General features: G+C 43.0%; 1 protein-coding gene across 2 annotated transcripts in view; it reads left to right on the top strand.

The window, feature by feature from the left end:
* Window positions 1-8,503: 8,503 nt before the first annotated feature.
* zbtb18 (zinc finger and BTB domain containing 18) overlaps window positions 8,504-11,913 on the top strand; it is a 10,197-nt gene continuing 6,787 nt past the window's right edge. The window contains exon 1 of one of the 2 annotated variants that reach the window (XM_008299669.1): window positions 8,504-8,629. Coding sequence is in view for 1 of the 2 variants with exons in the window: in XM_008299668.1 (XP_008297890.1) it covers window positions 10,858-10,873 (16 nt within the window). In the remaining variant the exon portion in view is untranslated. Of the gene's footprint in view, window positions 8,630-10,839; window positions 10,874-11,913 lie in introns of those variants that run through there. The other variant, XM_008299668.1, reaches the window with a different exon arrangement.

The raw sequence follows: 11,913 nt of genomic DNA, 5'->3' as shown, positions 1-11,913 counted from the left end.
GTATAGAATGGCAGAGGCTTCAGATGTACAAAAGACGCATTCACGTTAACACATCACACGGAGACGACGTCGCCGCCGCCGCTGCCTTCCTCATGTGTGTCTCTGCATGACAGTGATATGTGATTGACAAGCACAGATCCTGATAAAACTGAGACGTGCTTTTTTGATCATCTCTAAAATGATCCTCCACCATCTGGAGATAAGCAAGTTAAATACACAGTTGTTCCTCCTGATGTCTCGTCCCCCTGAGACACGAACACACACACACACATGCATGCATTAGGACGTGTGCTCTGACACACACACACACACACACGAACACGCACGCACGTCTAGAAAGACACACACATGTAAAGCATCCACTCGCACAAACACATATTCACTTTCCTCAAATGGACAGATGCTGCACCTCTAGAGGCACAGAGACCCAGCAGCTGTTCCCCAGCCAGTCAGATGGGCTACCATTGATAGTTCATGAATATTTTACACTCAGTCAAAATGGCTGCATTCCAGACCGCCTACAACAGCAGCCACACTGGGCCAGATGATCGAATCATTAAACTATATGAACGGACTTCCTCCCACTGTCAGCTGAAACAAAGTTGCTCGAGGATTTCTTGGAGGTTCCGATACTGGCAGGAAAGTTAGTGTTTGGTTTTGTAGTTTTAGTTAAAGCGAAGGTTAAAGCACGGTCACATTTCATTTTTTGCCAACGTGTACTCAGAATGTCTCTTGAGGCTAAAGATTTGTATTAAATGTGCTTGAAAAAAACTGAGCTGTAATTTCATAACAATACAAATCTGGAGTGTGAATATTTGAACTTGAACATGAAATGTATTTGCTGTTCATTTGATAAAACCAAAACGAACAGAACTTTTACATCCTAAACAACACTGCTGCGAGGACTCGAGATTATCTGACATTTAATTTGCAATATTGTCTTTTTTTTAACGTCAAAGTTTAGTCCAGTATTCACCGCGTAAACGATTTAAAACATGTGATGGAGCATTACCACTTGAGATGCTATCAAACGTGTAACTTTCACAGAAGGAGGACGGCGTTAGGAGTTTAAACGTTGGCCCAGGCGTGTTGCAAAATATAGGAGATGTGGCTAATAGATAAAGAGATGAATGAATCACATGGTATGCACTAGTTTAGCATAGTTTAGTCTCATTATTTAATAACCACACCTTGCACACTCTGTAATTAACCTTTGCAATTTGTTAATTGCATTAATTTGCAACGAATCTTTCGTCTGAAACACGTTTGCCTATTGGAGTTACATATTTCATTCATTTTTTCCATTTAAATAATCCCTTTCTTGTTGCTTCGTCTATAACATGCAGCACCATGTGTCCAGTTTCAACCACCACTCGCTGCAGCTCAAGCACACCAGCTCACCTACAAGTCTGCTCAAACGCTGATAAAACTTCTGCACTACAAACTGCCAAAAGTAGTAATATTGGAGTAAATGAGCCAGACATATTCAAACCTAAAGAAGAATAATGATATAAAAAGCTTCAACCTGCGAGCTGACAGGATCGGTTCTTTGGGTTTGTTATGCGTGAAACCGTAGAAGTATTTTTGAGACTGCCGTCGATATGCTGCAGTTTCAAGGTGGAACTGCTTGCCATGGCTTATCTCGCACAGGATGCGTCTTCTAGCGTATAAGAAACCCCATATGGACGCGCTAACAAGGTTAAAATATCCTCAGAGTGGGGCTTTAACGTGAGCTTAAGAGAAGCGGTGTGCACATTATATGTCTGCATCATATGTACCTGTTATTTCACTCTCCTTTTCTCACAGTGGCAGCTTGGTTCAGTGATCTATAATGGATTTGGAAATGCTGCACACTTTGGGTAGAAAAAAAAGGGAGACTTGGGATGCGGAGAGGAAAGAGGGCAGCCAGTTGCACTAATAGACATTGCTTCCATTTCATTCTCTCTGTCTCTGTCTCTGCCTTGGAGGATGGATTAGACTCATCTGCCCCAAGGCTGAGATTCAAACATCTGTCTAGCACCCCCCCTCCCATCCCTTACTCTTCCTCTGTCAGCCAGCCAGTGTCTCCCAAAGTGTCTCCCCTCCTGCATGCCTCCATTACGGGCATCATGAGGGAAGCTGAGGGACACACTGCTGCCCGCTGAAGGTTCAGGAGGCTCCTGGTTGGACGGAAAAACGCTGGCCTGAGCGTCCCTCACACCAGCTGGGAACAAGAAAGGAAAATACAGCTCTCGTATCAAAAGTGGAATGCTAATTTAAACTCAAATCAAAAGAGTTGCCCAGGAATTTCTCAAAGGAAGTGAGATAACGATCTTGGTTGCTGCGTCCTCTGTTGCCCCTGTGCGCTGCTTTTTATAGGTTTATTCCATTATTTCAACCCCCTGCTGCTTTGAAACCGAGCCGGACAGGCGCCATATCTCGGCAAATTAGCATTTCCAGTTAGGACACTTAGCTCATATTCATGCAGAACAACTCGCAATGAGTGCAAATAAGCTTAAACATCTTGATCCCCACATTTAGCACTAACTTAAAGGTTGGGGTTAGCAGACGACAGATGGAACAGCATTTGTTGTGTCCATAGAAGGCAATACATATACGTGACAGAAAACAAGACACGGAATCATTTATTCAGTGTATTTTGAATGAAGCATCCTGAGACACCATTAATTTTGCATTTTAGTGTGAAAAACGAGAATCATCATCAGAATCCTTCTCGGAGGTGCTGAGGAGTTGTTTTCAAACAGCTGTCTGTGTTGAAAACCTTTGAATGCGAAAACCAGTTGACAAGCAAAATGTAATTAATGCTGGCAACGGAAGCCAGAACCTGTGAAGCATGCAGTCGTAATATCTCAGGTATGGCCAGAGGTTTTTCACTGAATCGCTTCCTCTGCCAGATTCACAAAATGCTTTTTCTTTGCTTCAGACAGGAAAAAAAAAAGAAAAAAATAAATAAAATAAAGCTGCACTCAGGACTACCTGCTTCTGGGGGCCGAAATGAAAAGCTGAATATTAGCATCAAACACCTTTTGCTTGGAAAAACAGCACCACAAATGCAGTGAGTGGGGAAAAAAAATAAGTGCTGGGAGCTCAGTTACAACTGTAACTGAGCAAATGATGTAAAAATGTAAAAATAGGAACACTTCTTTTACTTTCTTTCTCTGATTTGGAATATTTCTCGCTTTATTTAAAGGCTCAGCCACTCGCTGTTTCAATCCACTCCCTGCACATGTATGAATCATTCACTTGCTGTGGCAACGTATTTGTAAAATCCAAACATAATGGCAACAAAGCTTCATTAAACTGAACTGAACAGAGAGAATTGGAGTGTAAAACATGGGATCTACAGCGACCTCCAGAGGCGGAGAGCAGAAGAACTGCTCCAAACAATGCTGCATTTATTCAGAAACAACACGCAGATTAGTTCGCCTCTGTGTTATTTTCTCGTGCGTAATTCATATTTAAAGGAAACAACAGTTTGTTCGTCACTGTGACAATGTTTGAAGATTTGAGGAAGGTCTGACTGTCTCTTTCTAAATATGTGAGAGTATTTGTGGACTAGTACATTTAATTTCCTCTCAAGTAGAAAAAGAGAAGTAAACCTAAACAAAAAACTTTTGCAGTAGACACGTGAATGTTCTGCATATTGGTCTTTTTATGTTTTTTTGGTTTTTTTTCTCTCTCTCCTCTGCCTGCCTTCTGCTTTGTCTTTCAGCTGTGGGGAGGATGAAACAGTGGTACAGATAATTTCAAACATCAGTCTGGCTCTGTTTTTTTGGCTCACATGCACACACACACACACACACACACACACTCTCGCAGACACAAACACACACTCGGCTGTATTCTGGCATCTGTCAGTGGCAAAACAATATGTGGATCAGAGGGGGAAACACAGGAAAGGTGAAAGAAGTTTAGAAAATTGCACAGGAATCTCTTGAGGCATTCACACACAGAAAGACAGAACAGATTTCAGAGCGTTCAAGGCTATCTGAAGTGCATCTTTTTCTTTACAGTATTCATATACAGGAGTTACAAAACAGACAGTGAGGTGAGTCTTCCACGCATCACGTCTCCCTGCACACCGACAGAAATTATCCTGCACAGGAGCCGAACATTTATTGCACAAAATTAGCTAATAGTTGTGAAAGTCTCTCCTTAAATCGGATTCTGTGCGCAGGCCCCCTCGCTGAAATGTTCCTTCCCGAGGGCCTAATTGTACTTTCGTGTCTGAACAAGGGGCTCATTGTAATGCGCCGGTAACATGGACCCCCAAATTGATGGACGCATAACAGGGTCATCATTCATTTGCATTTTAACAAGTCCTTCAGCTATGACACCAGATCGTGTGAATTCATTACCATACAGGGCTGCAGTTCATCCAGCATCTATTAGTGACGCCAATTAGTTTACTGGGACAGGTTTAGTGGATGCAAATAGGCCCTCGGACTCAGTCGTGCAACCAGAGCTGCCCAAACTTTTTTTTTTTCATGTCAAGGCTTTCATGACAGACAGACAGTCGACGGAGGTTTTCGTCCCAGTGACCCACATCTGAGAGGATTTTTTAAAAAACTTGTTAAATATGATTTTACAGCAGCAGAGTGGAGCTTCAGATTGCTGGAATTAACAGATTTGTATCTAAGTTTAGCTCGTTAGAACATAATTGAGCTATTGTTTGTTGTGTTTCTAGGATCTCTGCAAGTCCCTGGTTTAGAGCACCTGAGCATTTTTTTTGTCAAACGGTGTCTTTTTTTTTTTTTTTTTTTCCTGGACGGGGGGGAGAAGCAATGCTGCTGATGTTGCTCTGTGCCCTAGATTTGGTGTTCTCTTCTCTTGGATGTCATGCAGGAAACTTACAACCCAAATATCTCTGCAGCACTTCACGCTGCAAAGAAAAGAAAAGAAAAACAAAGAAACATTCCTGGTGAAACAGGGATAAAAATCAAACACAGGCAGATATATGAGAGGGAACAACAATCTCACACGAGGCTGCGGCTAAACTGTGAGGTCCAACGTTGAAGGGTGACAAACGAAATGATCTGCTTCAAGTCTTACTCAGCTGTCAGTGACCGAACAGGCCAGTCCAGCGTGAATGCACGCAACAGCTGTTTATTGTAAACCGCCACTTACAGGTTAAACAGGCCTCGCCACACAAAGCCCTGGTGTTACTTCAGTGAGTCACAGGTCGCCCATAAAAGTGCCAGTCATGCGCCTGCTGGGAGAGATACTGTGAGTTAAAACCAGCAGGAGGAACCTGTTACATGTATCTGAGGCCTACTCATCCATTTTGTATGCAAGGACACTGCTTGGCCTACATTAGTCATTCTAAAAAGAATGACTTTACCTTCTTCTATTACGCCTTTTATTCGGTTTTTGCTCTGAACACCTACGTTGACGACTGTTTAATATGCTGACAGTGGCAAATCGCCTTTAAAATGGAGGAAATAAACACAGAGTAAACATTTTCGCTACATCCTGATCCATCAACAGCCTATTTAGTTATAAAACTTGTTTATCTGACTCCCAAAATTCAAGGTTGCATCTGTGAAAGAGCAAGTAGGCTTCCAATTATAATGCAATCTCTTTTGATGGAGTTCAAATATCGAGGGAGGCTTTTATGGATAAAATTCTGTCTGGGTCAAATTGATTAAGAACATTTGGGAAAATGAACCAGATTCTGAGTGTGGATCGTCTGTTTGGTTTGTGTCTGGTGTGAGTTTACAGATGGTGACTGACAGACAAACGGATAGTGTGGTTATTTACTTATTGATTAGTCTGTAGATTCTTTTTACAGTTAATTAATTAATCAATTGCTGAGTCGATAAAATACTTCCAAAAGGGTCAAATGTTCGTTATTTTAGATCAAGTTCACTGTGGCTCTTCAAACTGTAAGTCAGTTAATCAATAATCAAAATTGTAGTGATTCTCAGTAATGGACTGATCAATAATCTCACCAATTGTTTCTGGAATAGTGTGCTGCGCATAAGGAATAGATTTTACAATGATTATATGGTGTAAGAGTTAACTATTAATGACTTAAAACTTGTAATATTACTGCATAACCAAATCAGGATTATTATTTAAATTTTAAAGCAGAATTTTGGTGATATTTCCCAAAAAAAGCCAACTATACATTTTATTTTATCATATTATTGACCTCTACGAGCATCCATGACCCATCCATGTTATACTGAATTAGTCCCACTCACACCATCAGGCGGATGTAAATGCACCAAATCTGCAGCTGAAAATAATCCCCAACCCATGCATTATTTACTCCAGCTTAAGCTGCATTTGTTAAAAAACCACAGCGCACAGCTGTTTTAGGAAACTACGTGGCCTTTTAAAAAACAACAATTTATTGACAATTTAATTCATCTGCAGGAAATGATGTGGTCTGTCAAAGTCCTTATGGGCGAGTCTCACCAGTCAGCTGTTATCTTAATCAGGCAGTTATTTCAGACCAGATTCCTATTTAAATAAATCGTTAGAGAGGAGCCATAATTACAGTTTCAGAGGTCACCAGGTCATGAAAACTGCACATGTAGAATCACAGGTCAAATCTGATAAAAGCTGTTCAAAATGTTTGGTGATTGACCCCAGTATGAGATTTTCCTACCGGTTACGGGACACCAAACTTGTATCAGTGCAGCGACATGATTGGCTGAAAGTTTCCTGGTTTGGCTGTTACAACACAGATGATTGGCCTGCACCCTAACCCTTTTTAAAGGCAGCGTCTTACAGGTGCCGTCAATGTTGGTGCGGTATCCTACTGGACATTCGTATTCAGGATTCTTTAAGTTTTTCCCTAATATCTCTGACTGCTCTGAATGTTACAATGAGGGCTGAAAGGTCAGACAGTATGAAGCTGTTTTGAGCTGCAGGAACTTGGAGTCCATTTCAGGGCGGTCCAAACCTTTCTGCAGTGTAGAATAGTCTGACTGCACCTCAGTATCATTCTGCTATACAGGAAAAATAATACACTAACTTGTTTACATGTTGTTGTTGTTTTTTAAGCAATTGCAGTTGTTTTAGGCAGAGCTAAGCAAAGCATGCAGCAATGGTTCCCCCAGAATAGTGACGGGGCAGTTTGGAAGAGCATTTGCATGCAGGAAGATGAGCACTGTCAAAAACTAGCAGAGCGACGCCACTGCATGATCCATTTACTCGGTAAAACTTCAACCTTTTAGTCGGGTAACCATTGTCGTTGTGGTAACACACAGGTAGCAGAAGGGAAAGCTAGAACAGCCTGAAATGAGCAGCCAGCGACATGCTTAGTGTCCTGAATCCAGTCAAAATGGACCAGAGTTGGAGTAACATCTTTTAAAATGAATCTATTGTATTGGTTATAAAACTGTCTGTACTGATTACTGGATCTGATACTCGGGCCCGTTTAGATCAGACGATAAAACAGTGACAAGACGCTATTTAAAATGTTGTACAATAGGTAGCCGTAGGCGCTTTAATAAAAAGCAGCTTCTCTTTTAGGTTCATGTCGTTCCACCTCTCGCAATCAGCTGACTCTTCATCTACATCAACTTCAGTATATTTAATAACGTCATGTAAAGTTTTACATCCATATTATGAAGTACAGAGGGGTGGGTCCAAATTTCTCACTTTTTAATGTACTTTTTCCATCATTTCTGAGCCCTTAGAACTTTATAAGTACAGGTGATTGACATGTACATTTTCTGGGTAGAAAACACATTGGAACTCTGTTAAAACTGAGACATTAAAGGTCTAATTTTACCTACATTTGAGGGCAAAACATCGTCAAGAACTTAAAGAGAAGTCGAGCTGCTTTTTAGTTGGTCTCCTAGGATCACCTGGATGACTGACAATCTACACGGACTGTGACGGCATCTTTTAGTTTACTACACCCGTGTTCATTATACATAGCTGATAACTGAATTCCCACCTCTGGAGGTGGTGCAGCTGTTTTATTCCACTGATTCAGACCTGCCTGTATGTTGTTATTGTTATTTCAGAGATGAAGTGTTAAGCATTATCCAGCAGCACAGGAAAACCAACAGTGTTTTTTTTTTTTTTTTTTTCCTGTCAAGGTGCTGCACCTGCTTACATCAGCTCCGCCCCCTTCTTCCTCCCTCCTCCTCCTCCTCCCTCCTCCTCGCGCGGGACTACAGCACCCAGAGTGCACCGCGCCGCTCTCCACTCTCTCTCGCTCTCCGCTGCGCCAGTCCGCCTCACTGACTCGCAGAACCAGTTGGTTTGGCCCAGCTTCTTCTTTTCCTGCCTGCTCACTGTGTGTGCTGCTGTTGTTGTTGCCTGGTGTCAACCTACGCCGCCGAGAGAGGAAGACATATCCCTCCCTCTGCTCTGTCAGAGGGCCGCTTCCAATTTGCCTTCACTTTCCTGCTCGCCGGCACCATTGGCTTCCGTGCCGTGCCAGTCAACTCGCCTCCTTTTTTTCCCAGCCCCGAGTTGAGCAGCAACAGCTCGGAAACATCTGGCCGCCGCAGAGTGCTAGACTCCCCGTCCCCTCCGCCTGCTCGCCGCCTCGGCAGCCCTGTTATGGAAATTAGTCCAAAGTCAATCTAGTTTGGTCTCCGCAGAGGGAAGAAAGGAGGATTTTGACGGAGGAAGCAGGGGAAGACGTTGGACCTTGTTGTCTGTAAGTGCTTGCCTCTTAATACCGGAGTCCGATTAAAGGAGGCTCAGGAGAGGGAAGAGAGGGTGGGTTACGGAGGGGAAAAAGTAGCTAAACCTTCCTTAGCATGACTGTGTTGGCTCCCCGCACCAATAGTTGCTATGTTAGCTGTCCCTCCGCGGTGTTTTAGCAGCTGTTGTCATAGCACCGGGGCCTTCCGAACAACTGTAAATAGCTCAATATTGTAGCTCGTCCGCCGTACTTTTGTTAGCCGTGGTCGGGCTATAGCTAGCTGCGTGGGTCAGTGTGTCTCCGTGTGTGTGTGTGTGTGTGTGTGTGTGTGTCCGTGTTTCTGCTGTTTGTTGTGTCTTCTGCTGAGAAATTAATTACAGTCCTCCGGTGTTGTTCGGGCGACTGTCTAACAGCCCGTCAGCGCTCAACGTTTGCCGAGACTTTTATGCTAATTCTTTTTTTTTTTTTTCCCTTTTTCTCACCGGACAAAAGCTGGTAAACGCTCGTCGTCGAGGAAAAAAAGCAGCTTTAAAATGAAGTGTCTAAACTTAGTGTCGAGTCCACGTTATGGCACAGACAGCCACGGCAATTAAACGTGTCAAAGTGAAACAGAAATTAATTAAAATATAAGACTTTTCTAACGCTGTAATTAAGGATAGTAAGGAGAAACTCCAGCGGGGAAGTTAATTACAAGTTTAACTTGGCTAATGTAATGTTTCCGACTTTCTCTCTGTTTTATTTCTTATTTCACTCAGCTGGTGGTGTATTATAAAAAAGAAAAAAAAAGTGTAATTATATGTTATTACACAGAAATATTTGTAATTAACTCCTAAATGTACACTTGGGTGTTACTCATCCTCAGGTTTTGTGGAGCAAATATAATTCATATAATTTACCTTTATGTGCAGCTGTGATAACTTTACCAATTATTGAGACATCACTGGGAGACAATATTTTGCTATATTAGTCTTTTAAACTTTTCTTAATCAGCTCAGTCACTAAAATAAAAAAGAAAATAAAAGGAGGAATTAGTGTTGGTAAAACTGTGCACACTTTTCCCAAAAATGAAAGCGAAATAAAGCTGTTGTAATAAGTTTCTCCCCGCCTTATTAAACCCTTGTATATCTTTTGTTTGGGATTCACACTCAGTGGGTTCTTTCTTTTCCTACTTGTTCCCATTGTTTCCTCATTTCATTTCTGTTCCTGTCACTTGTCCGAAGGGTCCGAGCAGGGGGTGCCTGGATAGATGGATGGGCGAATGAATGAATGAGTGGGTGAATGAATGAATGCAAGACAAGGCAGCGGCGCTGAACCGTAAAGAAGTGGAAAACAATATCAGCTGCGTGCGTCTGTCAGTTGCAAATGTGCTGTGTTGGCCTTTGTTTATGGCCACTGGAAGGAGGCAGGGAGAAAGAGGTGCATTTAAAAAAAAATTCCAGACTAAAGTTTTTCTCTACGGTGTTTTTTAAAACATTTTTAAAGCAAACTTCCTTTTGGTAGTTTTGGTTGCAGTTTAATGATTTGGTGTGTTTTCCCAGAGAAGAACTCAAATCAGCATCCCACTGCATTTAGCAAAACCCATGTTTTTTTTTTCTTTTTTCCCAGAGAGAGCGAAAAAAGGGGGAGAAAGAGAGACAAAGTTGTGCGGTGTTGGTAGAATGAAAGAGGAGTCTGGTGGCAGGAGTGTAGAGGAGGCAGCATATGGCTGTAGAAAGAGCACAGCTGGAGGTAGCATCTCCATCTGAGGATGATGTCAGAGCAGCTGACAGGCTGCCATCCACCCCACCTCCTCCTCCTCCTCCATCCCTCCACCGCCTCCACCCCTCCCCAGTCCTTTATTGTGAGTCTCAGCGGCAGCCTGGGAGAGTTAGTGCTGTGTATGTGTGTGTGTTTGTGGCTGCCGATCAGCGCCAGTTAGGAGGAGGAGGAGGAAGAGGAGGAGGGAGGTGGTATCTCGTTCCCCCTCCAACATCTCCTCCACTTTGCATCTGTCCCTCGCAGTTTGAACAGCGTGTTTTTTTTTTTTTTTTTTGCCTGCCTGCCTGCCTGCCTGCCTCCCTCTTCTTCTTCTTCTTCTTCTTCTTCTCTCCTCTTCTACCCACTCATTGATTCAGAGAGAGAGCGAGCAAGAGAAAGAGCAAGAAAGAAATAGAGAGAGAGAGAGGGAGAGAGAGAGAGAGATACAGCCATTCCCAGCCAGAGAGCCCGGCTATTCTGCTACAGTGGAGTTAATCAAGTTGATGCATACTGCTGCAGGTACCGTTTTGTGTGTGTGTTTGTGTGCATCTGTCTTTTGTGTGTGCGGCTGACTGGAGTATGGGAGTTTCGGGGTGTAGCGGAGTAGTTATTTTGTTTTGTTGTTGGGATCTCCGGTGTGTCAAACCGGTGTGAGGAACTGTGTGAAACTGCTGGTGAGAGCTTCAGTGGTAAAAGTAGTTGCTGCTGCCTGTCTGAGGGGGTAATTGCAGTCCGGGAACACTCTGCTGTGTTTTTAGTTTTGTAGTCGAGCGAGCTGAATTTAAAACCCGGTTTCCTATTTGTGTTGTCAGGCAGTTTGTTTGGGACACTTGTTAATAGAATCCAAAGCGAGAAACCAGTTGTTTGTTTTTTTTTTTTAAATCATTGTTGTTTTTTGAGTAATTTACAAAAAGAAAAATTAAAAAATGTGATAATCTTCTAATTTTAAAAAGAAAACAATGCACATTTCAGTTGATAAAAGAGCAAAAAAATGTCAAAAAGATTACATTTAATCCTGATTATTTAATGCTTTTTTTTTTTTCTTCAAATTTCAGTTAATTCTAAGCGGCTGTAAAATTACTTGAAAGCATGTGCGGCTACTCTACCCACTTTTCCCCCTCCTGTCGGCTGGAGTAGAGGAGACTAATTTAGAAGTTGCAGATTTGAGCTGCCTGAATTGGCTAGACAGCTGTAATCGCACTCCCTCCTAGTCTTAATCTCTTTATCTGGCTAGCAGCTGCCATATGGCCCCCGTCAGCTGGATCAGATGTGGGTAAGCCTCCCTCCCCGGCCGTCCCAGCCTCTCCCTCACCCTCTCCCTCCCTTGCCCCTCTGTGTGTCTCTCCCTCAGACCCCTGCTTGAGCCGGCTGGCCGGGCCGGGCCGAGCAGAGCCGGGCGGGCTGGGTGACGGGCTGCTGCCCTCCTGAGCCTCCGCCGACGGCTCCCTCCCCACCGCCGCCACCGCCGTCTTTATTTTTAGCCATCTTTAAGGATTAGGATTGATGCTGTGACGAGCAGGGCACTTACAGTGATTGTATTGTAAATCTTCTCTTCTGGG

This window comes from Stegastes partitus, unplaced genomic scaffold, assembly GCF_000690725.1.
Source record: "Stegastes partitus isolate 25-593 unplaced genomic scaffold, Stegastes_partitus-1.0.2 Scaffold1444, whole genome shotgun sequence".
Classification (NCBI taxonomy): domain Eukaryota; kingdom Metazoa; phylum Chordata; class Actinopteri; family Pomacentridae; genus Stegastes; species Stegastes partitus.
Note: the sequence above shows the minus strand (reverse complement) of the source record. Positions and strands in the feature narration are given on the sequence as shown.